The sequence below is a fragment of the Chelon labrosus genome, assembly GCF_963514085.1.
Source record: "Chelon labrosus genome assembly, chromosome: 4".
NCBI classification, from domain to species: domain Eukaryota; kingdom Metazoa; phylum Chordata; class Actinopteri; order Mugiliformes; family Mugilidae; genus Chelon; species Chelon labrosus.
The window spans coordinates 31,673,459-31,701,453 of record NC_140340.1 but is presented as its reverse complement, the minus strand read 5'-3'; the positions used below and the strand labels follow the sequence as shown (position 1 = coordinate 31,701,453).

The 27,995-nt window shown below is 41.6% G+C and overlaps 1 protein-coding gene across 2 annotated transcripts; it reads right to left on the bottom strand.

The window, feature by feature from the left end:
• Nucleotides 1-3: 3 nt before the first annotated feature.
• On the bottom strand, nucleotides 4-17,347 carry LOC311487202 (carbohydrate sulfotransferase 11-like). Of its 2 annotated transcripts, XM_084543385.1 has the most exons (4): nucleotides 16,867-17,347; nucleotides 5,759-5,838; nucleotides 3,927-3,992; nucleotides 4-1,455 (listed from the first exon to the last, which is right to left on the bottom strand). In XM_084543385.1, the coding sequence occupies exons 1-4, from the start codon at nucleotides 16,958-16,960 to the stop codon at nucleotides 610-612; spliced, it is 1,086 nt and encodes a 361-aa protein (XP_084399511.1). In that variant the 5' UTR covers nucleotides 16,961-17,347; the 3' UTR covers nucleotides 4-609. The 2 variants fall into 2 exon arrangements, with proteins under 2 accessions (XP_084399511.1, XP_084399512.1); XM_084543386.1 differs by lacking the exon at nucleotides 3,927-3,992.
• Between the last annotated feature and the right edge of the window lie 10,648 nt (nucleotides 17,348-27,995).

Genomic DNA, 27,995 nt, shown 5'->3' with positions numbered 1-27,995 from the left:
GAGAAACTATATATCTATTTTGGTTTGTCTGACTTTGTCGAGTCAGAGATAACACAATAAATAAAAACAATAACATAGTTACGCCAAAATCTCTTCCTACAGTACAAAAAAGTAAACAGAGTCACAGTTACAAAAGTTGTCAATCAAAGGCACGTACGTCTGGAGACATTCATTATCTAAATATTCGTTTAATACTTTTCTCATTATGCTACTGCACCTTGTACGGATAACATTTGTTGTGCAAAAACATCTTTGAAACAGCAGACAATAACTAAAATGAAACAGAAAGTTGAATGGTATCTCAGACATTCAAAGGCAGTGACCAGCATCCATTTGCCCCAGTTTGCCTTCTTGGGGCAACAACATTGATTTTCTCATGGAAGGTCCTTTCAAACTTACTTACACAGAAGTTCTCCATCCTGATGTGTTCCTTAGAGCTCTAATCAGGACACATTTTGAATATGTTTCAGGTGCTTTTTCTCTATTTAAGCAATATTTGCAGTGTTCGTAATAAGGACTATAAAGAGTAACAACTCAAAAATAAACCATACATTTAGTGTCCAGGTTCAGAGAGTTCCAGTTAAGTGTATGGGTGACTGATGTAAAGCCTCATCTAAACTTGAGGTAGGCTGGTACAGAGTAGTTAAAGAGTAGGAAGTCCATGCGATAGAGATTGTACAGCTTCTTCTGATAAAAAGGGCTGATGTTTTGGAAGAACTGGGCCGCCATGTCTCCTGTAGTCCTGGTGCTCTTGGACGAGGCGGGGAAGCTGACCTGGTCCTCCACCCCAGCCAGCTGCAGCACGTAGCGTGAGTCCTGCTCCAGCGTTTCGTATTTCCCCACCACGTCATAGTGAATGAGGCAGGGGTGGCATAGGGAGTGCACACGTTCCCAGTGCTCGTTGAAGGGCTCCTCTCGCTGGGTGGCCGGGTCCACAAGGTAATACACAAACTCCTCAAAGGAGACATCATTTCCTCTCTCCAGAGCTTCCGGCTGCGGGTCCGGCCTGTGCCGCTGTACTATCTTTGTGCCATATCGTTTGTGAAAAGCTGTGTTGTAGCTCCGAGTGAATTTGTTGCGGTACGCAGACACCAGCCGCTCAAAAGGTTCACGAACAAAGACGAACTTCAGGTAGGAGCGCAGGCGCTGGTTGATCTGGGAGGTGGTGTACTCCGAGAGGGTGCGAAGGTTTCCTGGGACGTGGGCCTCGTTGGCGGGGATCGCCAGCGGGTCCGTGTGAGCCCCCGCGACGCCCGTCAGAACCATGAGGACACGCTTCCAGTTGGTGCACGCCACTTTGGGGACATAACAGTACAGCAAACCATGCTGGTCGTCCACAATGACGTGCTTCAGGTCCTCAGGGATGAGGACGCGGCGTTTGCGGGTGTAGGAACGACAGGCTTCTTCTAACAGCTCCCGTCGACCCTGATGGATGGCCTGTACTGCAGACTCAACCTGCAGGACAAGGAAAAGAAGAATTAATTAAAGGAAGATCATTAGTTCCATATCTAATCTATATTTGTGACAACATTATACTTTTTAAAACAATGTATTAAGTTTGGAACTGAAATGGTGACACTGGTTAATGAATCCATTGGTGGACAAGATACAATGTTTGTCATGCAAAAATGTCTTTCCATAAGAACTTTGTTATGAAACGTTAGTCTAAATGACATCTGAAGGAACTTTATGAAAGAGCCAGTTCCTGATACAATAATACATTTGGGAAATAACTCACCCTGGCTGAATTCCTGCACACTATCAGCACAAAATACAACGGGTCATAAAACACTGAAGTTGATGTTTTTATTACAAAATAACATGTTTGATATTAAGTTGATGTGTCTGCGGGCAGTTTCTCATATTATCAGGTAATGTGAGCCGAGCCTCAGCACAGAGCAAGATCTGGACCTAATTTTTCCTCCGATTGTCAGGTGTTGGGTCCAAAATTCCTGGAGTTTGAGGTACAGTTTGAAGTCCATAAACTTACAACCTTTTTCACGTTGAGTATACAACAAGACCAAACTGAGAAAAACTAATAAAAATGTGCGACGTAACAACTAGATACGTTTAGCATGTACCAGGAAGTTTCTGCATATAGCCAAACATTATCTTGAAAGTGAGGAAATATATTTAGACTCTTCTCCTCTGGTGGTCTTTAATTATGGTCCATCCTATGGGCCATCCTCTTGCTGCCATAACAAAATTACAGGTCATCCAGTTCAGCTTGGCCTCTTAGTGGCACAAAAGTCTCATTTACTTCTTTCATTTACCCAGCCTGGCTCACCACTGCAGCGGTCAGAGCCCTGAGACTCACAGTGGGACTCAGTGCCTGACCTTGTGTGTGGCTCTCTGTGTTTACTGGTAGACACCGGAACATCAAGGATCCACTGGACTGCTGGAGCCAACACTGACGCTTCTTCCTAGCAGAAGTTTGTGTGCTGTATGCACACAACACTGTCATCAAATCTCATGTTTTATCCCCTTAGGCACGTACATGAGTTTGAAAGGGTTTTTGAGGAATATGCAGTTCCTAAACCAATCGGAATGTGACTATCCTTAAATTAAAAGTTTTCACTGTAGGGCTACATTCATTATATAACTTAACCCTGTGACGCCTGATTTGTTTTACAATTATATAAAGAAATTAATTATTTGTGTTTGTGCTTTGAACTCCGACTGGTGCTACGAGAAAGTAGTGCTTGCAAAAGGTTCTTAGATATGTATTGAATGTGCAAAAGCCGACATTGGAGTATTACATGCGTTATTTTGGCTGCAGTCTGAGCGAAAGCAGTGCGTCGCGAATTCACGACACTCGGAATCAAGGGGTTAAATGTGCTTTGCTAAAAAGCTGAAATAACAAACATTGTGTCAGTGTCCACAATATATACAGCGCCTCTTAAAAGTTTTTCCGCCATTCCACCCTTCATTTTCTACATTTTTGCATAAAAATTGACTCGAAACATCAGTGGAGAACGCAATTAAACAAATGAAACGGAACTACTTGAGCATTTATCATTTTATTTCAAGAAACTGAATCATTTGCACATGTTTGTGAGTTGTGAGCTCTTGTTTTCAGCAGTATAACCACCTTGTGCGGTAATAACAGCAAATAAACATTTCCAGTAACTGCTGATCGGTCATCTTCAACTGGGATGTAAAATTGTAGAAACTTCTGAGAGGTGCAAAAACTTTTAAACAGCACTTTAAATCTAACTCTGTAATCACAGAATGAAGTAAACGTGAGAGCTAAATGCTGAATTTCATCAGATCAACCAAGTAAATGCTGCTGTTGCTTCATGCCACTGTAGAAAGTGTAAGTAGGCAGTAGTCTGCGTCTATTTAATCTTTATGAGGTCAAAATATGTCTGCTTTATGTTAATGCACATTATTGCACCTTATTAATCCTTCCAATGTGTATAATATATATTTATTCCATCTCTTGTACATTTGTTCATATGCTACTATTGTTCTTTTGCATATACTATTTTATTTTACTTAGATTTATTTTATTTTTTTAACTTTCTTTTTATTTGTGGTTCTCAAAAGTGTTTTTTATGTGCAACTAAGTTACTGTGACCAAGCAATTTCCCTTGTGGATGATTAAAGTCTGTCTAAGTCTTTATGTGTATGCCACTGACAAAAACAGCAAATATTTACTGTAATTTTTACGTTTTCTTAATATGACTCTGTTTGTCATCAAAAGAAAAACAGTTGTCTCTGGTAAAAAGATCACATCAGTAATGAAAAGCACTCCACGGTTCACAGAGCTGAATTTATTTATTCATTAACCTGCAGGCCGTTATCTTCTACTTCAGTCACTTTGCCTTTTACCTAACACGAGTGCAATATGCATGAGCAAAGGGACACAAAATAATTTTACACACGGTGTTACAGATATAAATATAGACATGAATCTGCCTCACAAGAATCCAGCTCCCTGCCTGTTTCCATCCTGACATCTTAATGGTTTCCTTCTGTTGGGAAAGCGTCTAAGTGGAATGGAAGAAAGAAAATATCACAAGCAGTTAAAAGTAAATGTGTGTGCTGGAGCTGGTTTGTTTTCTGGCATGTTCACTATCCTGATGAATATTAGAAAAGCTGTATGGATTTGTAGAGAGAGAGAGAGAGAAAGCAACAACCCTCACCCAGGGGTGTTTATCAAAAATAATTCCTTCTAACTGGCTGAGCCAAGCACAAAAAAAAAAAACAAATGTATTAAACTAAATTACATCCATTTAGAGCGTCAATTTATTATTTAAAAGGCATATTAAGTTACATGAGCTCAGTATCAGAGGAGAGTTTGCTCCAAAACAACACAGCAGGGGGTGAACTTTAAATGGCTCAGAACCCAGTGATGCAGTGACACCATTACTCTTATTAAAGTGGGAAAAAAAAAGTAAATAAATAAAAATTGACGGCGATAAGCCAAATAAAATAGGGAGATAAACCCAGGATGCAGAAATTCATGACTACAAAGGAAATGAAAAGTGCATGTGATCACATATCTGTGTAATTATAGGCTCCAAACACAAACCGTCCTCATATCTGTCTCTGTGTGCTCAAGCATATCGGTTGGTTCAATAAAATAATCATCTATTTTCCACTTGTCCTGTTAAGGGTCGTGGGGGGGCTGAAGCCTATCCCAGCTGTCATTGGGCGGGAGGCGGGGTACACCCTGGACAGGTCTCCAATCTTTCGCAGGGCTAACACAGAGAGACAGACAACCATTCACACTCACACCTACGGCCAATTTAGAATCACCAATCAACCTCACCAGCATGTCTTTGGACAGAGGGAGGAAGCTGGAGAACCTGGAGAGAACCCACGCAGACACAGGGAGAACATGCAAACTCCACACAGAAAGGAACCAGTCGGCCTGGATAGGAGCTGAAATATCCTACACATAGTGACCATGGATGTGCTACGCCAAGGCAATCTACCCAATTGTGTCATTTGCACAAAAACACTGTCAACCAAGTGGAATAGTCAGGAAATCAAAGTTACCGATATAAAAAAGTCTGGTGCTGGATCGGACCGGTAGGACGGATGCTCTTCTATAATTACTTATTATGTTGTTAGGCAAGCTGGCGCCCCAGAATATATTGGCTCTGAATCACAAACGCTTGTGCAAAATTTAGGGCCAACCCATCAAGTGGACAATAATTTAGAAAACGTGTGGTGCTAGAGGAGACCTTATTTTTACAGAGTTATCTTGAACAGATATCTCATTATTTTCACACACACAACTCCAGGCTGGCAAAGACGTCTGTACGCACACACACACTCACACTCATGTTACATCATTAGCTATGTCTTGTATTTGTATCACTATCAGATACAAACATGTACGTTTTAGTCAGATGTATGTATCTATGACTACATTTATCTTGTTCTTCCTGCTGTTCCCTTCTCTCTCTTTTCTGTCTTTACCCGGCCGGCCTCAGGCAGATGGGTCCTTCCACATGAGCTGAGTTGTGCTCAAGGTTTCTTCCTGTTAAAAGGGAGTTTTTCCTGGCCACCATTGCCTTAGTGCTTGCTCTGGGGGTTTCAGGCACTGGGCTCCGTAAAGCGTCTTGAGAGAATTTGTTCTGACATAAAGTGTCCATTTATCATTACCATTACTGGTAAACTGAGCGGTCAGAGCTTGAAAAGAATGCATGAGTAAGTCTGAATAATAATAATTAAAAAAAAGAATCAAATAAAAAATCAAATAAACTACTTGTACAGAAAACGGTTACTGGATGAGAGGACTTACCTGGTCACCATCGTACAGCGCCTGTAGAGGACTCCTCCTCGACTTCTGCCCACTGCCTCTTTCATCCACTGTCTCCGAGGCTGAGAAAACAGAAAATATCTGTCACTAAACCTGACTGGAAGACCCTGCAAGGCGAAGATGTGTTTGGTTAAAGAAAAAAAAAAAACACATTTAGGTTAAGTAAAACACTAATAGTATTGTGGTGCACACTGGCTGCACTGACCATCACACAAAATATGTGAGCTAAAGTTTTTGAATTAAAAGGAAGTCTTGTGGAAATAATAACTTACCCCCCCCCAAAAAAAAATAACTAACACCACCTGTCTAAAAAAAGGTTCAAAAATCACGAACTCAGATTTAAAGACTTCAGTTGCTGATTTCACCGTGTCTTAGCAAAACCATGAATGGAACATGATGAGCCCCGGATGACTAGTGGAGATGTGGTTACAGTGTGAGTGTAGGTCAAGCATGGATAAAGATAAAACGAATAAATACCAGCTCATCACCAAGTAAAGTGAAACACATCTTGTCACTGTATGTGCATTTCCTTTTTATGAATGCAGTCATTTAAGCACAACTATGAAAGAATAATGTTAATATAAATTATACAGATAAATATATAATTTTTCCAATGTCATTGTTTTTCTCTCCTCACATTAAAATCTAATTCTAACACAGAAATATGTTAAATTGTGTATGAGCATTGTGCATTTTACATCCAAACTGACCCACAGCCTCTGCTCTATGTGAAGGAAACAAATGTATGTAATGGTGTATCATTAAATACAGAAGAAAAGAGGAAATACACTGAAAAACAGTGCAGACAACAACCAACTTTAAGAGTAAACTTTATTGGTTTGTTTTAGCCTTTGTTGTATCTGTTCCAGTGCAGTTGTTTTTTTTTTTTTTTTGTCCTGTCCAGCATCGAGGCAAGCAGAATAATGATCTGTTCTTCATATTGTGCTGAGCAGATTTTGATTTGCCAAGGGGAGCTTTATGAATGATAAGGCTCCTCTTGATAATCTCAGTTAAACTTTATTTTATTTTTTATACATGTTGGTGGATGGACCTTTACATAATATTGCTGAACCTGACACGGAGAGAGAAAGAGAAAGAAAGATAGAGTGGACAGGAGTTGAGAGAAAAAGGGGGGGGGGGGGGGGGGGGATGGAGAGAAAAAGAGGGATACACCAAGCAGCAACTGCTACACCTGTTGAGAAACACAACAAAGAACATCACCCGGTCTCGGCCGGAGAGCAAGCTGACAATCCTGAAAGGCACACAAAAGAGAAAGATTACACTGGGGTAGACAACAACCATGGCACAAAAGTTTTATACACTCGTGTTTAAGTCTACACATACATGTTTGTATAACACAGCAGATAACTAAACCACAGTAGTCCTTAATGTTCACGGTTTGTATACACGGTTTAAATGTTCACCAGAGGATGCAGTGACTGTGTCACCATGCAGAATGAGGATGAAGAGTGTTTAAAGATGGCTGTGATGGTGCAACCGCTCCCCCAAGGAGAGCAGACAATGGACAGGAAGTCCCAGGACCCCAACCACCAGCAGCAACCCCAGGGTGCGTGTCCCCACCACCACACCACAGAGGGATATGCCTCCATCCAGCTGGTGGCATAGGAGGCCCCCGGCCAGAGCCCCCCCCCCCAGCTGCAGCGAGCAGGCCCCGGCGGCCCAGATAGGCAGCCACCAACCTCGCCAGGCAACCAGCCACCCGGGACAGGCACGGAGCAGGGTCCACGGCCCCACGAGCCCGAGGGCAGCACCCCCCACCCCCACCAGACACGCGGCCCAGCCGACGCCCACAAGGACCAGGCCGCCCCAGACGGCCGCCCGGGACGGGCCAGCACCCGCCCCCAAGCCATGCGCCCAGGGACCCCGGCAGCACCCACCCCCGCCCCCCCCTCCCTTCCTCCCACCCACCCACCCAACCCTCCCCTGCCACCTACTTGCACACCCACTCACTCATACACTTCCATCCATCCCACTCAGCCCTCCTCTCATTTCCTCACTCATTGTTCCAGTGCAGTTGTAACGATAGATAAAAAATGTTTTGGGGATAAAGAGCACATCGTTTCCTGCGGTTTAAATGCAGCTTCGTCAGACTGTGTGGGCTGAAAGAGAGCAGAGAGAAAAGCTAGAGGACCTTGATAAGGTCAGGGTATGTTGAGAAGCATTGCTGGCTACTAGCTTGAGGTATTGTTAACACGTATGAGCTTTCAGCCTGACATCAAATTACAGTTTCACAGGCTCAGAGTCACTTTGCACAATTTCACAACTGGAACCTGGAATTTAATTTTTGGACAGTCTGTGGAATCTAAGAGTGGTAAGGGAACGCAGCTGCAGCTTTTGTAATTAAAAAAAAAAGTATATTTAAAAACAAAAAAATATTGGATATTGGAGGAAAGGCTGGGTTATAAACAGGGGCTTAGAAATAGAGGGTCTAGCAATGGAACAAAATAGAGTTGCACTATAATTCAGGATATTGTGGCCTCTGCTGGCCCCAAACTCCAAGAAGGTGCAATACAAAATTGCAGCTATGAGCAAGGTTTTCACAAGTGAATAAATGGTTGCAAAGGGGATTTGAACCAGTAACCCTACAGCCCCAGACTGAAACTAAATCCACAGCTCCCCAAAACATTACAACAGTATTGTTCCAATTTCTAGACAACGTATCAGCCTAAATTGGAACAAAGGAAAAGGTGAACAAAACAGAAACGATTAGGCGTTATTAGTGAGTTAAGGCCTTCTCCATATAATTTTCCATCTCTCCAGTTTTTGGGTCATTCCAAGACACATTGTCTACAACTTGAAAATAGTAGATCTAGTACAAGCCATAAACTAGAGGGTAAATCAGCTGTCCAGAATCAGACAGACTGCATGTTAGCTGACGTACACTGGCATGTGTGTTTCTGTTATACCAGAAAGTAACCGTCTTTTTATTGAAAATGAAACGTGAAATTTAATGGGCTTATTTCAAGTCTGCTTTAAACGGTAAAACTCTGTAGCTGAATTGTTTGACACAGTTTTTGAGTCAGATGTTTTTTTTCATTAATGTGTATAATCTAGAAACTCATGTTAATAATATTTAAGTGCAAATTCGTTTATTCTGTCACAAAACACAGCTGCTATAGTCGAACACCAAGCATTTTCCTTTCTGTGCTAGACTGTGGGACTGGTACTTATAAAACCAACAAAAATGTGTAAAGGTAAGGAAAGATTCAGGACATTTAGAATATACAATCCATGGCAGCCTCTGTGGCCAAGTTGGAAAAGAGTCCCTCAGAGCGTATGCCCAGCTGATGAAAGCATGGCAGTGTTTATATATTTTCATTATGATGAAATAGGTGGCGATGGCAACTTAGGGTTCAGAGACTGCTGCTAATGCAAACTGATCTGCAGCTTCACATTAGAATCATTTAATTGGCAAAACATGAGCTGTCTATTACTATGAAGTAGTCACAGGAAATGAAAAATACTTCATACTTCTTATTTCGGGGAGTACACGAGGAAGCTGTTAGATGAAGAGCTGCAGGTGACGAGACTCATTAACAGACTCATGCAGAACAATACTGCTCCGTGAAGAAGGGTGAAGAAAAACAGTCAATTATTGTCTGACTTCTTTATTTAAACACCAATAAGTTTGTTTTGCTTCCACCAGAATTCTGTTTTGTAGTGTTATACAGCATTTGCTGTCAACACCAGTAACTACAGGCATCTCTAAATCAACCAGGAAAGAAATGTTCAAGATCAGCACTTTAAGTACTGCACAAGCAATATGCACCGCAATATACAGCCTTATGACCACCTTCCCTTGTGCCTCCAAAACAGTTGTGACTCAACAGAGAATGGACATGGGGCTTCTGAGGGTGTCCTGAGGTGTCTGGCAACAGCATGGGGCCTCTGTGGATCATCCTACAGATACTTGATCAGTTTGGGATCTAGTGAATTTGGAGGCCAGGTCAACACCTTGTGCTGTTCTTCATGTTTTTTGAGTTGTTCCTAAAGTGTTTTTGTGTGTGTGTCTGTGTCAGGCTGCATCCTGCTGGGGATGGCTGCTGCCATCAAGGAGTGTCATTGCTGTGAGGTGGGGGTGCCTGGTCTGGTCTAGGTGGGTGCTACATGTCTACATAACATCCACATGAATGCCAGATCCAAAGGTTTCCCAGTAGAACAATGAATTGACACAAGATGGTCAATGTTATTTACTTCACCTGTAAGTGGTCATAATGTTACGCCTGATCTGTGAACATCTTACGGTGATCAAGCAACTCACAGCTCCCAATATGCTTGCGAGCCGTAAACCCACTAACACACTCACTGTAGAGTCAGACTATCAGACATTCACATAGTACAAGTACATTCACATGAACCTGACAAGTGGTGCTTTTTAATACTGCATTCATTCATTCATTCATTCATCTTCTGTACCCGCTTATTCCTGTTAAGGGTCGCGGGGTCTGCTGGAGCCTATCCCAGCTGTCATCGGGCGAGAGGCGGGGTACACCCTGGACAGGTCGCCAGTCTATTGCAGGGCTAATACAGAGAGACAGACAACCTCACATGCACACCTACAGCCAATTTAGAATCACCAATGAACCTAACCAGCATGTTTTTGGATGGTGGGAGGAAGCTGGAGAACCTGGAGAGAACCCACGCAGACACAGGGAGAACATGCAAACTCCACACAGAAAGGCAGTGCGGCCAAGTCTGCCCATGGATTAGAACCCGGGACCTTCTCGCTGTGAGGCATCAGTGCTGACCACCTCGCCACTGTGCCGCCCATTACTGCATCCACTAGAGTGATAAACTATGCCACTAACTACTCAACCTCACCTCTCCTGCTACAACTGTACTTTCCTAGATTTTCTCCCAGCAAAGTCATCTCTGACATCATCATATGACAACTCACATGTTGGAGTCCACATGATTTATGCTTATTATTGAAAGTCCACAGAGACAAGTTTGCATCATGGTAGACCTCAGGTAAGTTTGAATGAGTTTAAGCTTCTTTCAGCAGGAGCCACTGTGACAGGGAGAGTTGCGAAGATTCTTAGAGCAACCCACATGTTGGGAAAGATTTCTGTCAGTTTCCTCTCATGCAATCAAAGTCAACAGATCCATGTTGGTCATATTTTGTGATGGCAGAGGTGGAAAAATGTACATTTCCATTGCAGGTTCAGTGCCATCAATGCTTTTGTTTTAGCTCAGCCTCTGTATTCATTTCATTACACATTGCCTTTGCAGTTGTTTGTACGTCATAAAAGCCAATGTTTCTGTAGGACTCAAGGGCATCTCTGGCTTTCTTCAGCAAGTGAACTCCAATCTCCTGAGCCAAAGACTGTGCCTCAGCTTTCACCACAGAGTCTGCGGTTGTTTCCCTCACCTCAAGAACAGCCTCTCTGACTTGACTAGCCTGATATCTTACCACCTCAATACTCCTTAGACTACTTGCCCATCTGGTCTCTGCCCGTGATTTCAGACGTATCTTGATATGTTTCAGGAGGATATCCCACCTATGGTTGGAGGCTGAAAAGAGCTTGAATAACGTTGTTAAATACCCAAAGTAGCCAAAGGCATCTGGGGAGCTTTTCACAGCATCAGCTACTACCAGATTTAAGGTGTGGGCACCACACAGGTAACAGAGTGATGCACCATTCTCAGTAGTGACCTGATTTATCCGAGCTGTTTTCGAGAAACACTTTCCCACTTCCTCATGGAAACTACCAGTGACTCAGGAACATATCTGCACCACACTGCTCCCAAAGCCACCAGTCAGCAGAGGTAACGTCTGAAACTATTTAGGAAGCGACAACTACTTGGCAGACTGCAACACAAAGCTGAAATGGCACACTGAAAGAGCACACTGTGTGTCATCAATTCACGGTTAATGCAGTCTCAAAAAGCAAGCGAGGAAATTAACAATCCGCATTTTGCCGTAAGATATTTAACAGAGAGCCAGATGAAAATAATGAACATATGAACTGTTGATATCTGAACAGCTGGTTATCAGAGGGATGGGAGAAGAGAATAGGTTACTGTTCATTGAAAAAATGTGGAAAAAAGATTCTACGAACACATCTTCAGAAGTTATGGTCAACGGTGTGAAATAAAATAAAAAAGGACTCATGAGAATCACCAGACCCGCCCGACGACTATTCAAAAGAAGGAGTTCTATTGGTTTAACCCTGTCTAGACCCAAAACCCGGCAGCATTCCTCTTGGTATGCACGAGGGCTTAGGAAATGCAAAATAAAGAAAGGCTGGTGTGTGTTCCTCAAGTCTAGGCCATAAACGGAGCTCTGTGTTTAGGTCCCGCTGAGAAAACTTCAGCCCCCTCCACCTCTCCTGCCAAAGAGTAGCTTTACTGAGACACACGCTGTACAAGGGAAAGCCTGATCCTTTTAGGCCACAAATGTGTGTGTAGAGGGTGTTAGTGCAAGCACAGCGGCATGTGGGTGGCGTAGTTTCTGTTGACTGAGTCGTATAATAATGTATGGAGATGTGAGAGTCTTTCTGATCTTGATCAGAAGTGTGATGCGACTTTGGGGAGCCACACATTAGTTGGCTGACTTAAAGGTTAGCTGGACAGTTGCATGTTTCCAACACTCCTGCATTTAAACAGTTGGGAGTGCAGTATCCTCTCTGCAGACAAGCTGAGAAAGGTTTAACAAAAAAACAAAACAAAAAAAAATAGTGTAATGCATTATATAGACTGATCAGCCACAACATTAAAACCACTGACAGGGGGAGTGAATAACATTGACCATCTTGTGTTCTACTGGGAAACTTTTGGACCTGCCATTCATGTGGAGGTTACTTAGACATGTAGCACCCACCTAGACCAGACCAGGCACCCCCACCCCATAGCAATGACACTCCTTGATGGCAGCAGCCATCCCCAGCAGGATGCAGCCTGACACAGACACACACACAAAAATACTTTAGGAACAACTAAAAAAAAAAAAACATGAAGAACAGCACAAGGTGTTGACCTGGCCTCCAAATTCACTAGATCCCAAACTGATCAAGAAGATACAATCACTTGGGAACATCAGCTACAAAAGCAGATGGTCCTAATTATATTCTGAAAAAACTCTCTCCAGATTACTTGTACAATCGGCTCCTGTGGCGCTGTGTTATGAATATGCAGCAGACTGGACGAGAACACACTGACCTGTCATCAAACCTCCCTGGATGGCCAGGGAAATGACAGCAGCAAGGAGGCAGAGTCGATTTCAACTGGCAGTTGTACAGGATGTCATAACATGATGATCAGGTCACACGCTGTTCCTTTGCGAATGTTTTGTTCTGTTTTTAATTGGATAAAGTCGCATCCACAAGTCTGTGCAAAGGCTGATGCCATGCACAAAGGTAGCTCCAAGGAGCCCTGGAAAACTATCTATTTAATGCAGAGCAGGTGTTCCAATGAAGCTGGAGTGTAGGGCTGTTAATACTTTTGACTTCCATGGCCTCATGTCAAGCCCAGACAAAGAAGGTATGAGGCGAAGGCACCTCTCCAGCACACTGATAATGGCAGCTGCCTCAAGGCCGTAACGATGGTCTTGGGTCCTGCTTGTAATTAAATAGATAGAACTGGCTATATGACAGCCGTCAACTCGCATCGGTATCTGCAGTGCTACTGGTGACATGTAAATCAGTTCTCCTGGGTTTTACTTTCAGGGCTATAAACGGAGACGATCCTGACAATGCAATAAAACACAACAGCACATTCCCAACTATGCTGTAGCTCACAGCCCCCCCCCCCCCCCTTCAGTCCCTGTGTCTGTATAAACCCTGTGGAGTACCCACGGGTCAGATGTCCTCGTAGTAAAGATATCACAAACTCTTTTCCTTTCTTCTTTTGTAGCATGAGAAGCTCCTCCTGTTACTTGTTCCATACTTGACATTTACAGTATCACCCAGTATCTATGTAATTATCCTAAATTTAGATTGCCGCTGTGAGTCCTGTGGGTAACAGCAAGCAGATAAAAAAGTTTCACATTGTGTAGCTCTGACTTGGCAGTGCATTCCTTTGTTATACGGTTGCCCTGTTGAAACTTTATATAGCCCTTGAACAAACAATATGACCTTTATCCCAGATGGAGCAGGAGTGGGAAGGTGAAGGAGGTCCAGATGCAAATAGGACTGAGCTGCATATCTGCAACCAATTTAGATCCATTTAAAACCGACAGGCAGATTTATTGCTTGAAATGTGAGAGGCAGTTCAGGTTCAAGTTTTAGAAATCCAAAATACAAGACGCAATACAGATACAGTTTACACTGTAATTGACAATGCAGAGAATAGGTCTTGGACTAGTCGTTAATGTCAGTTAATTGTTTTATCTACAAAATTACAGATTATAAATTATAAATATGGTTGTTATTTTCAGTTTGAGTTGCAGCTTCTTGTGGTAAGGGGTTAGGGTGCATAACTACCAATAATCTTCATGATTACAATCAGGACTGGATACATTATTTAAGCATTGTGTGTGTGTGTGTGTGTGTGTACAAAAACAGGAAGTCTGCGAGCTCGGCCAACGGAAATAAAAATGCTCTAGGGAAACAAATATACACATGCATGCAGGACATCTGTGTATCTTGTGTCCAAAAGTTGGAAAACGTTTTGGTTGATGTGTCACGGAATAACATCCATGTCATTATTCTATGTTAGTATTATTATACTCTCAGGATATGGTGCAACATTTTCATTCATTTTGATTGTCCACCGTTTGTCCAACTTTTCGTTTTTATTTCTGTGTTTGGTCTCCGTCAACTAAAATGTAGGGATGCACCGAAAATTGCTGCGGTTATTGCTTGCATCATCACAACATCCCGTTTCGGCCGTGTTGTTTCGGCGATAAATTTTCGGACTTTTATCGCTGAAACAACACGCGCAAGCAACAGCCGCAGCAATTTTCGGGCCGAAAATGGCCCGAAAGTGCATTTTCGGTTTTCGGCCAAAACTTTTAGGTGCATCCCTACTAAAATGGCATTTATTTATATTGCTCTTTAGCCACTATGTGAGACCAAATCAAAACGGCAAAGCTGCAGGACCCGAACCAAAACCATGAGCTGAAAAACACTAAAAGTTGCTTTTAATCACAAAATAGATGATCTATTATTTACATTGATTAAAGCTAATTTAATAGGAAGCCACAACCAACCAAGTAGTGACTATGGCCCTCTTCACATATGGCATCCATGTCTGTCCTGAGTTACTGGATATGAACACACCCATGAGGACACATTTGAGATTCAACTCCACATTTCGAGGTGGTCTGGACTGTTCGTTCTTATAGTACTGCGAACATATGTGTGCCTTGGCGACACTGACAGACTGCCTGTTCACCCCTTATCCTCTGCATAAACAGTGTTTTAGTGCCACAAATGTACATCTCGCTTCGGAGGTATACTTCAAATCCTCACAGAACAAAATGGTGAGTTGTAACCATAGCCAGCACATGAGTGAAGAAAACACAAACATGCTATTAAAAATGACAAATCACCAGAAAAGGAAAAGCAAGTGTTTTCATTAGTGGTGAGAGCCTTTTAATATCTTTAGTCCTTGTTGCCGTTAATTAAAAAAAAACAAGAATAACTATGATGATTTCAGTACTGCTTCTGTCTCGAGGTTGACAATGAATTTTGCTGTGCCACGTTCTGCTAGGTCTGTTCTCGTCCGTCAGACTTTTTCCACTGCAACCAGTTAGACATGTCGCAGAAGCACAGGTGGGACTAATAAGTCTAAGGAGTGACGTGTTTTAAGGGCACCGTTAAGTCATAGGCCAGCCACCATGAATGTCATTAAACAGACCTGTGCTTTTCCTGCTAGGACATGTCCAAAGGTCTGCCTTTGTTGTCCGCTACAAGAAATGGACAAATACTGACAAAAGCGGGCTGTGGGGTTGGATTTCCAGTGAAGAAACATTTCTCTCCCAAGAACAGAGGAGAGGCGAGGGGTACTTTAGCATCAAACATCACAAAAGCAAAAGAAAAAACCCTCCCAAAGTGGAATGACATGACAGAGCAATGAAGTTTGTACAGTCAGTCCCGGGATATAAGTGCTGTTTATCAAAAGCAACAGTATGCAATCTTCAGACTTGCGTATTTGGACTTGACAAATTCGACTTTGAAGTACAGACCATGCGGCAGGACGGGAGAAGGTAGGACGGTCATTTTAGAATTGATACCTCGGATATAATGATATATAATGATAATCCTGGGATATCTGGCTGTCCCTAGTTCAAACAAGTTAACTCTGATGAAACGAGTAAGGACACCCAGGCATTCGGACGTTGCTTGGTCAGATGCGTCCTTTGAATTGGAACAGTACTTTGGCAGTGACAGATGTCCTGACAAGAATGAATGGTTTTTCTTTAAACTACGATACTTGTAATAGCCCCAGAGATTTACTTGCAGTGCAAACGCACATAGATTGGAACCCTTTTGGTGGCGCATAAGGCTGGTCTTTCATAGATTCCCAATAACACGTCCACATCGCACACATCCAGAACCAGCCAAGCTCCATCTTAAAAAAAAAAGAAAAAAGTCTTTCTCCCTGTATGTTCTATATATGCTCTTTAGGCCCCTGGTAAATCTGAGCATACGTGAATGAGGCCATTGTATGAATTCAGAGTGAGACCTGGAAGAGATGGAAGCCGATCTCAGCAAGGGACACTACCAGCCAGCTGCAACTGCTCCCAGCTTTCCTCCACGTAGGAGAGGAAACACTCCACTAAACTTTGTTCCTATTGAAACAGTTCCTTGAACAAGATCTGTGGTTCAACATAGAAGGTTGAACACAATGGGTGGGGTGCTGTGGTGTCATAATGATGAGTGTAAATAGTGAACACAGACAGAGGAATCCTGTAATTGTGCAGAGAGGTGCTCAGTCGCCTTGTTCCATGCACCTTCATGTGGATTCAGTTATCATTATGCCCCATCCTGGAATCACACGGTTTGGAGTTAAGAGGAATTTATCTTAATAAATGTAATGAGGGGGTGTGAAAGCAAGTTTAAATGTAACATAAGACATGGTATATGGTTTAGTCATTGCCCTGATTAAACAGATTTTGTGCTCACCTGGTTTCAGGCTGCTGTTGAAGTAGAAGATGACCATAAAGAAACATCCCAGACACAAGGCAAAAACCATCCGGATAACTTTGGGTTTCCTCATCCTGAGTCTCTGGGACCCACCAACAAGTCGAGCCGGCTGTATATTTGTGTGTGTGCGGCTACTTTATCACCGATAAGCGCATCGACCCGGCTCGCCGACCTTTGCTGCTCCAACACATCCTCGCATGTCGGGTCAGGAGGAGGAGGCAGCGGCGAAGAGACAAGCGAGCCCCCGGGCTGTGGGCTCCGAAGATCGGCCGTAGATTGCGGTTACCGACGCGTTTGAGAGTACGGCTGTGGAGCAAGCCGAGCAGGAGGCATTACTGCCAGGGTGGTCAGAGCAGGGGCTGCCGGCCTGTTTGTGGAAGGAGGGGGTTTATATGCGCCAACAGCGTCTTTCCAAACGCTTGCTTAACCCCTTTCTCCCCAAATACACCGGGAGCCTCAGTATATGACCGGGCTGTGGCTGGCTGACGCGTTCCGGGGGGGGGGGGGGGGGGGGGAGTTCCGACTGGACCTTTCAAAGTAAAAGACGGGGTGGGTGGAGGGGCTTCAAGAAACCTTTTGGTTTATTCTGAACTAGTGGAAATGTAAGCACACATTTACTTGTTTTCTCCCCAACATTTGAGAATCGAACATATTTAGCTGCCTTACAAGTGATAAAAAGTAAGCTTTTATTTGGATCCAATGAATGGCCCATGCTGAATAAGTGGAGCATGATCTAATATTCATAATGCTTTTGTTTTGAAGTCTAAATGAAGCTTTTTGTGCTTGTATCTATTTTTCTGTAGCTGTCACACCAATGTCACAAACTGATGGATTGGTCCAGAGGCGGCATATTATTAGGGGCACTCAAAACAAAATAAAATAAAGTAAATCTGAATGTTCAGTTACATTGTGTGATCGGTTTTCTATTGCACTGCACTGTGTGTCCACTTAGTTATCGGTTGCAGTGGGTGCAACTTTCTATTGAGTGGGCAGCCTTCTGCTTCCATGGCCAGAAGACCTCAGTCACAGACTGAGATTATTATTTATTTCTCTTCCTCCTTGTTTAATTGTTGGCTGGACTCTCCTGTAAACTCCAAAAGGGCACTGCCAAAGATAAGGAGAAGGGGCAGAGTCACTCAGAACTCTTGCACCATGCACCATGACAAAGCATTACTGTGATCGAAATGCTGCATGGATATGTATAATGAGTTTTCATTGAGGTGGGATGTTCATTAAACCCATGTGCATGACAAAGTTCATTCATTCATTCATCATCTGTACCCGCTTATTCCTGTTAAGGGTTGTGGGGGTCTGCTGGAGCCTATCCCAGCTGTCATCGGGCGAGAGGCGGGGTACACCCTGGACAGGTCTCCAGTCTATCACGGGGCTAACACAGAGAGACACTCACACCTACGGCCAATTTAGAATCACCAATGAACCTAACCAGCATGTCTTTGGACGGTGGGAGGAAGCTGGAGAACATGGAGAGAACCCATGCAGACACAGGGAGAACATGCAAACTCCACACAGAAAGGAACCAGTCGGCCCATGGATTAGAACCCAGGACCTTCTCGCTGTGAGGCATCAGTGCTAACCGCCTCTCCACTGTGCCGCCCGCATGACAAAGTTGCATCAGTGTATTTGTGTTTTAAAGGAATGTTCCTAAAGTCTGAAAGCTCAGTTTTTATCACAGTGAATCCTTGGAAGGTTTTTTATGTGTGATAAGATAGCAGTGTAGGGTAGTCTACACCTTTTAATTGTCTCGTTAGGGCACCACCTCCTGTTATCGTAGGAAGAACACGGTTTAAATCAATTTATCAGTCTCAATTAAATAATTTGCATATCTGAAGGAGTGAATCCTTTACTACAATTTGTACCAGTCATTATCTGCCGTAAAACAACATCACAAACAACTTCTTAAGTGTGAACAAATATTTATTTAATGAAGTGACAACTATGAATAAATGAGGGACTAATAGAATATAGGAGTGTAATCAAATGAACGAATATAATAAGGTATGAAATACTTAATTTCTGGAGCGATGGTGAGAGATGGAGATGTTTAAGTCCTAAACTAAAGGGAATGGATTTGATACCTAATCTAATCAATCTTCTCTAAAAGATGTTAGTAGGGAGTTTCAAAGTAGTGACACCAACTCTTTGTCTTAAGCGGTAGGAACGATTAAGCCTACTTTTGTAGAGTCTTCTCGGCGTCGGTGATGGCGGAGCGTCGGTGTGACGAGATGATGGCGGAGCGTCGGTGTGACGAGGTGGTCAGTGACGAAACGGCACAGCTGATGCAGGTCTCTCTGGGACCAGTAGATAGGACTTGTTGCTTGGTCTGCAACTTCAACACCCAGCTTTGCTTGAGAGCGCTGTAGGTGTTCAGTCAAAGGCAGATGACACTTGGCAATGTCTTTGTATTTGAAGAAAGAAACTGGATCGTCACGTCTTCTTGATGTCGTTGCTATGGCAACAGCTTCTTGATTTCTTGATCCGTCGAAGAGATTGGGTCTTTCTCTGATATCCCAGCTGACTACGCTGGCTAATTTATAAACGATGTTGGTTAGTACTTCGGTTCGTAGAGTATAAAAATGAATAAAGCTAGAAAAATATTTAAGTCACTATAAAAATCGTACGTCGGGAAAAACATCCGACGAGAAACAAACAGAGCTTGAAAAGGACCGTATTGTCAATATTCAAGTTGTTCTTAAAGTTACTAAGTATAAACGTGACTAAGTACGTAAAGAAGAAAACTAAAATAAAAGTAAACGTGAATGGAAAGTGGAAAGTGCAAAAGTCCGGAGAAAGAGCGAAAGTATAAAAGTCCTAAAAGTGCGGAGAAATGGGTGCGTCTCTCTGGTTTTATGAGTTAATTATTCAGGGCGTGTTTTGGATCGGGTTTCCAGAATCTTCGCGCGGAAAGAGAAGAGAACGCCTTCTCCTTTGTCTTGAGGTGTCTTATTGCCTGATCTTCTTAACCTATTTTATATTACTAAATTTAATCATTCCATCACTCATCATGACTCGTTAGCAATGTTTTCCGTATGCGACAACACTCAACATTACAACATGACAAGATGACGTATCAGAATGACTACATCAAAGTAACTCAAAAACATCAATAAATTAATAAACTCAAGTTCTCTTTACATTGACATTTTGCTAATAATAAAAGGTTGAGGTTTCTAAAATAACAATTCCAACAGTTATGATTTCAACTAATAGCTACTATTAGTATAAGAACATATCTAAGGTTCAACATTCTTTAACTTCAACAATTGGTTAAAAGAGAGAAAATACTTTTAAAGATAGCCACTTGATGGCAATGTTGATCCATCCTTACTGTGACAAATTATATGAATTTGGGCTAGCATTATCGTACAATGATCAAAATCGTCTCATTGTGATCGTAAGCACTTCCTGAACAATAATATATAACTTACCAGGTTATTACATTTTCAATAGTCATATTATAAAACTTAGGTGCTTTTCAGAGGAAAATGCATATCAGAGTCTGGTTCTGGGGAAAGAAAGTTATTTACGACCGGCTTATCAGTGTTTCGCTCTCTTGGTCATTCCAAGAGAGCGGGCAAAACCTGTTAAAATGGTATGTTTGCATTCGTCTCTGAAAAAGAAAATTAGTACATCACAAGTTTAAAACATAATTGAACATCACATTAAGGCTTCTAGACTTTGTCCTGAAGAGTCAATTAATTCATTCTTTGTAGTTCCTGATATCATGTTGATGTTCTTTCGATTCAGGACTAATTAGTCAAGAAACAAGAGTGGGAAATTCCACAAAAAGTGTAAATCTGTCTCAGATGACGTCCTCAGCATTAGGGAGGTCCGATAGCGTGGGTCTGTTCAGTGTTTAGACATGGCACCTTTATGGCTAAGGTGAAAAAGGTTGGTCTGTTAGGAGAGTTCTTCTGCAAAACAACTCCGTAAATTTAAATTCCAGAGAGGGGAAGAATTGAGAGGACGACTGGTTCCCCTACAGCAGACTGAGACAATGTCTACATTTCATGGCTGTCAGTGAAAGAAAGCAGAAAGAAACCACAAGGCCAAATGACAGTCAGCAAACAACTACAAGAGGACAGTTGCTGATGTTTGACCTGAGATATGTGATCATGTTTGACAACTTCACATAAGACATGAGTTCAGATTTTTGGGAATCATATTTGATTCACTCTTTAGTATCTGCAAGAACCCTCAGAAATGACTTCACCAGTAAAATCCTTGATTTATCACAAAATAACATGCATATAATTGGACAATTTAGTAAGATATGGTGTAATAATAATAATAATAAATACTAAAAAATGTTGCTCCTTCTTTGTTGTCATAGATGATGAGAATAACAAGTATGCACAGGAAAGCTGCTGAGAAATATGACTGCAAGATAGTATTCTTACCAAAAAATGCAAAATGCTTCGTTCGAGAAATGAAACTAAAACCTTTAACATTTTCATCCCGCCCTGTCCATTACTGTTTGGTGGTTTTCAAGTCGGGCCATTTGTGTTGCTAAGAAATGGTTGTCTTGTAAGCCCATGCTGCACAACAGCAGCTTCAACAGCTTAAGTTTATTTTTCATGTTTCAGTTGATTTTTTTATGAGAAAATCTTCCGTTTATTCACCTGAACTGCTGGAGATGGTGTTGAATCAGAAATGTCAGAAATTCCAACGATCTCTAACTGACAATTGATGATGTGCTGTGATTATAGTTATAGTAAATAATAACATTACTTAAAACATCTCATCGAAAGTGATCTTGATTTCATAGTTTCAACACCTGGGAAAGGTTAAAGTTCTGAAAACTCAGTGTTGATACTTTGCTGCAGAAACCCTCTGTGATTTTTCCAACAAATAAAGTCATAAATCTGATTATATTTTAATGCTGACGCACTTCTAGCACAACACTTTGCCAAGTTATCTGTGTGACACTCAGCTCCGGATTATACAGGAAATACAGGAAATTCTGGTCTTTTAATCTTGCCAGTGTAAAGAAAGAACGATCACTTGAACTATTTTCTCTTGAACTTTTGTAACTTTGCATTGTGTGCAGAGCATTAGTCGATATCAGACCAGCCAGACATGAACCGTGTTGTATATTTCATGAGGATATCATGGGGAGTTGGACTAATGTGACATGTTTTATGACTGCTCCTATTTTGAAATTTCAGGTTTGTGGATGGCAAAATACATGGTAAGGTTGCTCCATCCACTGCAGGACAGAAATCCAGGTTTAGCTAATTAGAGTATAGGGCTTCCTGCAGAGCTGCCCTTGACCTCTGACCTCCTCTGCATTCCACATGTCCATCATGCCAGGCTTTGTGGATCAGGTCCCTGGGAGAAGTCGGGATGGTTTAGGAGACACACGACTGATCAAACCCCAGGGCTGATGGCGAGACGGTGAGAAGCCTGTCAGTGTTTACTGTCTGAGAACAGGAATGACGGCTAATGGTTAGTAGCTTAGTGCTGGCCAGGACTCAGCACACATTCCCCCTGAGACTGACCAATCAGACAACTGATGTCAAGCAGAGTCAATGCATGGTCAAAGGTTACAGAAGCAGGCCTGGCACGGAAAGCTGCCAGTTTGAATCTGGTCTATGAGGAAGGTGATAAACTCGGACGGATTATTGAACAGGCCAACACGAAAACAACACAGGGCCGCTGGGCTTCACCTGCAAAATGTCACTGAAAGAAACAAGAAAACGACTACAAGTACTCCCAAAACAGTCATATAGATGGCTAAAGAAGATGCGAAATGAGCACAAAAACATCTGTTGAATTTGAGATTAAAAATAATCACAGAGACTGAACACAAAGACAAAAGAACCAAAACCACAACCAAGAAATACAAAATTATAATTAAAAAAAAGCAAAACAACTTTATGAGATTCAAAACAACCACAAAAAGACACAACAACCACACTAACCTACAGAGCAGCCACAAAAGGATTACAAGGAGATGCAAAATGACAACACAAGAAGTGACGCCAGAGAGACCACAAAGAAATGCAAACTTACAACAAAAGGATGCAGAACAACCGCAGCACAATGTGTGCCGAGAAACCACAAAAAAACGATACAAAAACTTCAACAAAAAAAAAAGGAGAAAGCAAGATAAAACATAAATATATAGAGATGTTAAACAAGGTGCAAAAAAGATGTAAAAAAAAATGAGTAGAAAGAGGCGACACAAAAGTGCAATGGAATTTAAAATGAGTACAAAGACGCAAAACTACCACAGCTTCAAAATAAACCACAAAGAAGAGGAAAATGATAAAAATGTGCCACAAAACAACTGCAAAGAAATTCAAAAGGACCTCAGTCAGAAACAAAACATAATTTAGCATGGCCACAGTCATGTTCAGATCAAATGATTAATGTTGCAAATATAATATAATATAATATAATATAATGTAATAGTTTAACTATTACATTGTTATCTATTACCAGTTAGTAAATACATTCATTATATTTTATGAAATGAACTTTGATAATGATTCTTGTAACAATGACAAACAGCATTTTAATCAATGTGGTAGCCTTACGTAAACGAGTGAGACAGCACAAACAAATGTACATGACAATAAAGTTGCATCAGTGTATTTGTGCGTCAAAGAAAGGCTTCTAATGTCTGAAAGCTCAATTTACTGCCACAGTGTGATAAGACAGTAGGCTGATGCAATGTCTACATTTCAGCTTAATGCTGTTTGTCAGAGAATGAAAGCAGACAAACCACAAGGCCAAGTGACAATCAGCAAACAAGTGCAACAACAGGGCATGAGATGATGTGTAAAAACTTCACATAAGACATGGGCTGAGATGTTTGAGAATTATTTTTGATTTATTCTTAAGAAGCTGCACACATCATCACTAGTTGACGAGTACAACAATCTATCATAAAATAACACACAAAATACCATAATAGTTAGAACTATAACATGTTAGTATGGTATGATGTAATAACTTTGAATTCTTGAAGGTTGTGCCTTTTGTGACAAATATGTACAACAGAGCTGCAGAGAAATCAGAGTACAAGTATGGTATTTTTGCTAAAAAGTTAAAAGCAGAATTGCATTAGAGAAATTATACTAAAACCTTAAGCATTTCCATTGTGCTCTATCCATAACTGTGTGGTACTTTTTCAAGACAGCCTGCATTAGCCACAATGCAACATGGCCTCTCTTAGTTCAGTTGGAGATTTCTGTTTGTTGTGCTGGAAGCCACTAATGTCGCCTTAAGCTGCTAGCAGAGATGAGAAGCAGATTACAAACTCACATAATAAAAAGTAAGTGACTGGACAACTCTGAGGAGAAGTGGTGCACCAAACCTCTGTCCAGCAGTTTTGTCCTATGTATGTGAAAAGAGGAAAAAGTGACATAATGCAGAGAGAGAGAGAGAGAGAGATTACGTGTATTCCATCTCTTTGTCCAAGTTCAAGGCTCATAGCTCAGCTGTAGAGTCACTTGATACGCTGCTCAGGAGGAGGAGGAGGAGGAGGAGGCGCACTCTGATTTATGGGGAACATCTTGTTCAGAAAAAGCAGACTGCAACAATGCTTGTTCATGTAAATGAAAGAGACTTTTTGGAAAATAAATAATAGTAACTTGCTGACATGCAAGCTGTGTTATCTAAGTTATTGTGTTAATACTCATTCAGTGGCACTTGTTTTAGGTCCCCAACATTTTGAAGTTGTAATGTTGCAAGGTAAACTGTGGTGTAAATTCTATTCTATTCTATTCTAGTCTATTCTAGTCTATCGTGGTAAAATAAACTGAAACTGTCTGCTCTTGCTTAGAGGCCAGACCGGGGCATACACATTTGTGGGACTGGGCTGCCCTCTGAAGGCCAATGTCTGTCAGCAAAAATAAACTGACTAAAGGACAAGATTCAGAGTTGCTGTGTGTACTGGATGGTGTAAGTTTAGTTCAAAAACATGTTAAAGGAGTGACAGCCTTTTAATATGATGGACGTTACCATCTCAAATGAGAGTTTTGTGAATATGTTAATCATGGATTTAACTATTCACTTTTTTTTCCACATTATTTGAGCTGTCTTGTCTTGTCTGAGACCTTCCTGCTTTCATCAGCACTTCTTTGATCCTTACAGGAAATGAGAGAAACAGTTCCTGGTAGAACCACCACTGATTCTGACCGCATGACTCAGTTTCAAGTCAATGCATTTAAAAATCTTATTAATCAATGACCACGTTATACTGCGTTGACGTTACACTCAAGTCCATAATCTGAAATCCACACAATGACTCATTTTGCCATGTAGGTTAATTATTTGCACTAAACGCGATACAAAGAGATTTTCTAGTCATTGTGTGTACATAGCTCTAAACGTATGTGAGATTTGATTACGTAAGCATGGGTTTCACCAAGGCCTCAAGCTAGCTGATAAAGAGTGTGTTGAAATCAGCAAGTCACAGTGAGACGAGTTTTTGACTCCTCAGGGAAGGAAAAGTTCCAAGTGAACTCCTGTGTGGTCTGTTTGAGTCTAGTTAGCTTTTTACAAATGTCACTTCCTTATTGAAGGGTGGCTGGGTAAAAAAGATTTGTTGTTTGCATCAGCTTCAGGTTGGTTGTTGCAAGAACAAAGAATTTTCGAAAGGAAAGAAATACAACTGAAATGGGCCACAAGATTTAGTGTTCAACAACATGAAACAACAACAAAAGGGCCTTAAACTGATGCAAAAGACACAGAAGGACAAAGAGACTACGTAAAGAACCAAAAAGCAAACAAACAAAACTGACCGAAAAAGAACAATTCCAAAGACATACAACTAATCAAAAGGTTTATCAAACATTATCTTAAGGTAAATTTAAAAAAAAAAAAACTCAAAACACCCACAAAGACATGCAAATAACTATAAATGTAAAACCATTATACTATAAAGAGGTTGTGAAGTTATGTTAAATGATACCAAGACACAAAACGATAAAACAACCGCTGAGAGAGACACAGTGACTACAAAGAGAGACCAAACTGGCTGTTAATGGTTAAGCTGTACACCACACTGCAGCGTGTTTCCTGTCTAACTGCACTATGTAATCAATACCTAATCTAAAATTACTGCCGAGTTCATTCCAATCTATTGCTTTAGGGTTACGGTCAGGGTTGGGTGTTATAGGTGTCATAGCTAGAGTGAAGGGAAGCATGGAACAGTGAGATCACATGACTCATGTTCTTTATTTTTTTGCCGGTAAACACTGACAGGTTTCTCACCGTTTTGACATCAGCCCTGTGGTTTGATCATCCCGACTTCTCCTGGGGATCTGATCCACTTCACAACTGCTTTTGCTTTATTAAAAGGATCCAATTACATGTGATCTGTATACAGTGTATTTAAGGCACATGTGAATTGGATGATCAACATCTCAAAGCAAGGTTTCAGTGGAATGCTTGAGATACCGCTTATACAACACTCTGTCTTCATTTATTTGTATAAGGACGTAAAGAAACTGTGCTTCAAAGGTCGTCAAACACTACACATGGAGCAGGAGCTCAGGTACATCGCAGTTTGGAGGCAATCTCCACAAACGCTTCCACAAGCCCTCCCTTTTGAATGCACAACAAACGCCAGTGAATCACCGAGCTCATATCGCTGATAGATTGTCCTCAATCAAATGGGTATATGCCAAATAAAACTCATCAAAGCCTGAGTTGTCATGGCAGCCGGTGCAGGTGACAGTGTTTTCAGACGCGAGCCGCTGAACCCAACAAAGGCTTCACACCAGCCTGGACACTATTAATCAGGGCTGCCACTTATGGAGGCTGAATAGCCCCACAGAAAGACAGAGACCTGGAGGAAACGATGCTATTATTTCTCCTCAGCCCTCTGATGTAGATGGCCTGAATGGGCTCTCACTTCAATGGCACGATTTTGATCCACCGTACCTGTGTGCGAGGAGCACTCAAATTATCCCCCCACTCCACATCTTGGTTATTTGGTTGGGTGGTTAACATAAACACATATAAATCATAACACACCAGATACTTGTTTTAAACGTAGTGATGCTCAGGGAACATTTGTGCACTAGAGTGTAACAAAATAAAGAAATTCCCTGTCTCCCTGTCTGTGAACATCCCACTAAACTCCAAGAAGATAATGCTGCATCCAAGAGATCTCACTCTGAATCCCCAAAAACAACAAAGAGAAGCATATGTCTTTACTGGATTAAAAAATGAGGCACCGCCAGTTGGTACATGGGTCAAGAATGTCACACAATGTATGTCAGTAACATAATAATTGTAAGACTGCAAGGGTGTGAGAGCAGAATTGTAATTTTTTATTTATGTATATCTTATTATTTTTGTATTTATTTATTTATAAACCAAGGGTACCAGTTTAATTTAATTCTACATTCAGTAGAGTTGAACGTATTGATTCTTTACTGATTTTACCTCTTAAAGTAAGAAAAATAGCAAGAGAGGATTTGTGTTGAAAGGAGGTGGGGGCGGGGTGATATTGTAGAGTATTTTATTTGCTATTAGGATGAAAAAACACAAAACAAACAAAAAAAAACAACAACATCTAGCTAACTAAGGTTCAGGGGAAGGACCATGCCTTCTGCTCGTCTCCATTTTCTCGACCTCACCCTACCGGTCCCACCTCTCATCCATTCATCCTCTCTTTCCTCCTTCACTTTTTCTTTTTCTTTTCAGGAACCGTCTGGGGTTCATCATTGGCTAGGCCAGCTACTGCCTAAGACGGAACCCACCCCCCTCTTGAACAAGCCTGACAAGACAGCCTCCGCATTCATCCCTCTTCTGCACTTTCCTTTCAAATTGTTAACTGCCAGTCTCAGTCATTAGCTGGTTCTACTGGTGCCGAGGAAAACTAGTAATTCAGTCACACACTCCAGCACAGCACCTAAAACATGAGGTTAATTAACTATATAACACTGCTAAGCCGAAAGGCGAAGCTCTCAATTTACCGGTCGATCTGTCTGAGTAGTAGTCTGTTTGAGAAGGGTCAAATCATTGGCATGCATCAAGCAGAGAAAACATCTAAGGAGATTGTAGAAACTACTAAAACTGGGTTAAGAACTGTCCAACGCATTATTAAAAACTGGAAGGATAGTGGAGAA

Coding starts and splice junctions, on each gene's coding strand:
- LOC311487202 (XM_084543385.1), bottom strand. CDS start 16,960: ATGAGGAAACCCAAAGTTATCCGGATGGTTTTTGCCTTGTGTCTGGGA. Junction 5,839..16,866: donor CAACAGCAGCCTGAAACCAG/GTGAGCACAAAA, acceptor CTGTTTTCTCAG/CCTCGGAGACAGTGGATGAA. Junction 3,993..5,758: donor CGCTGTACGATGGTGACCAG/GTAAGTCCTCTC, acceptor CATTCCACTTAG/ACGCTTTCCCAACAGAAGGA.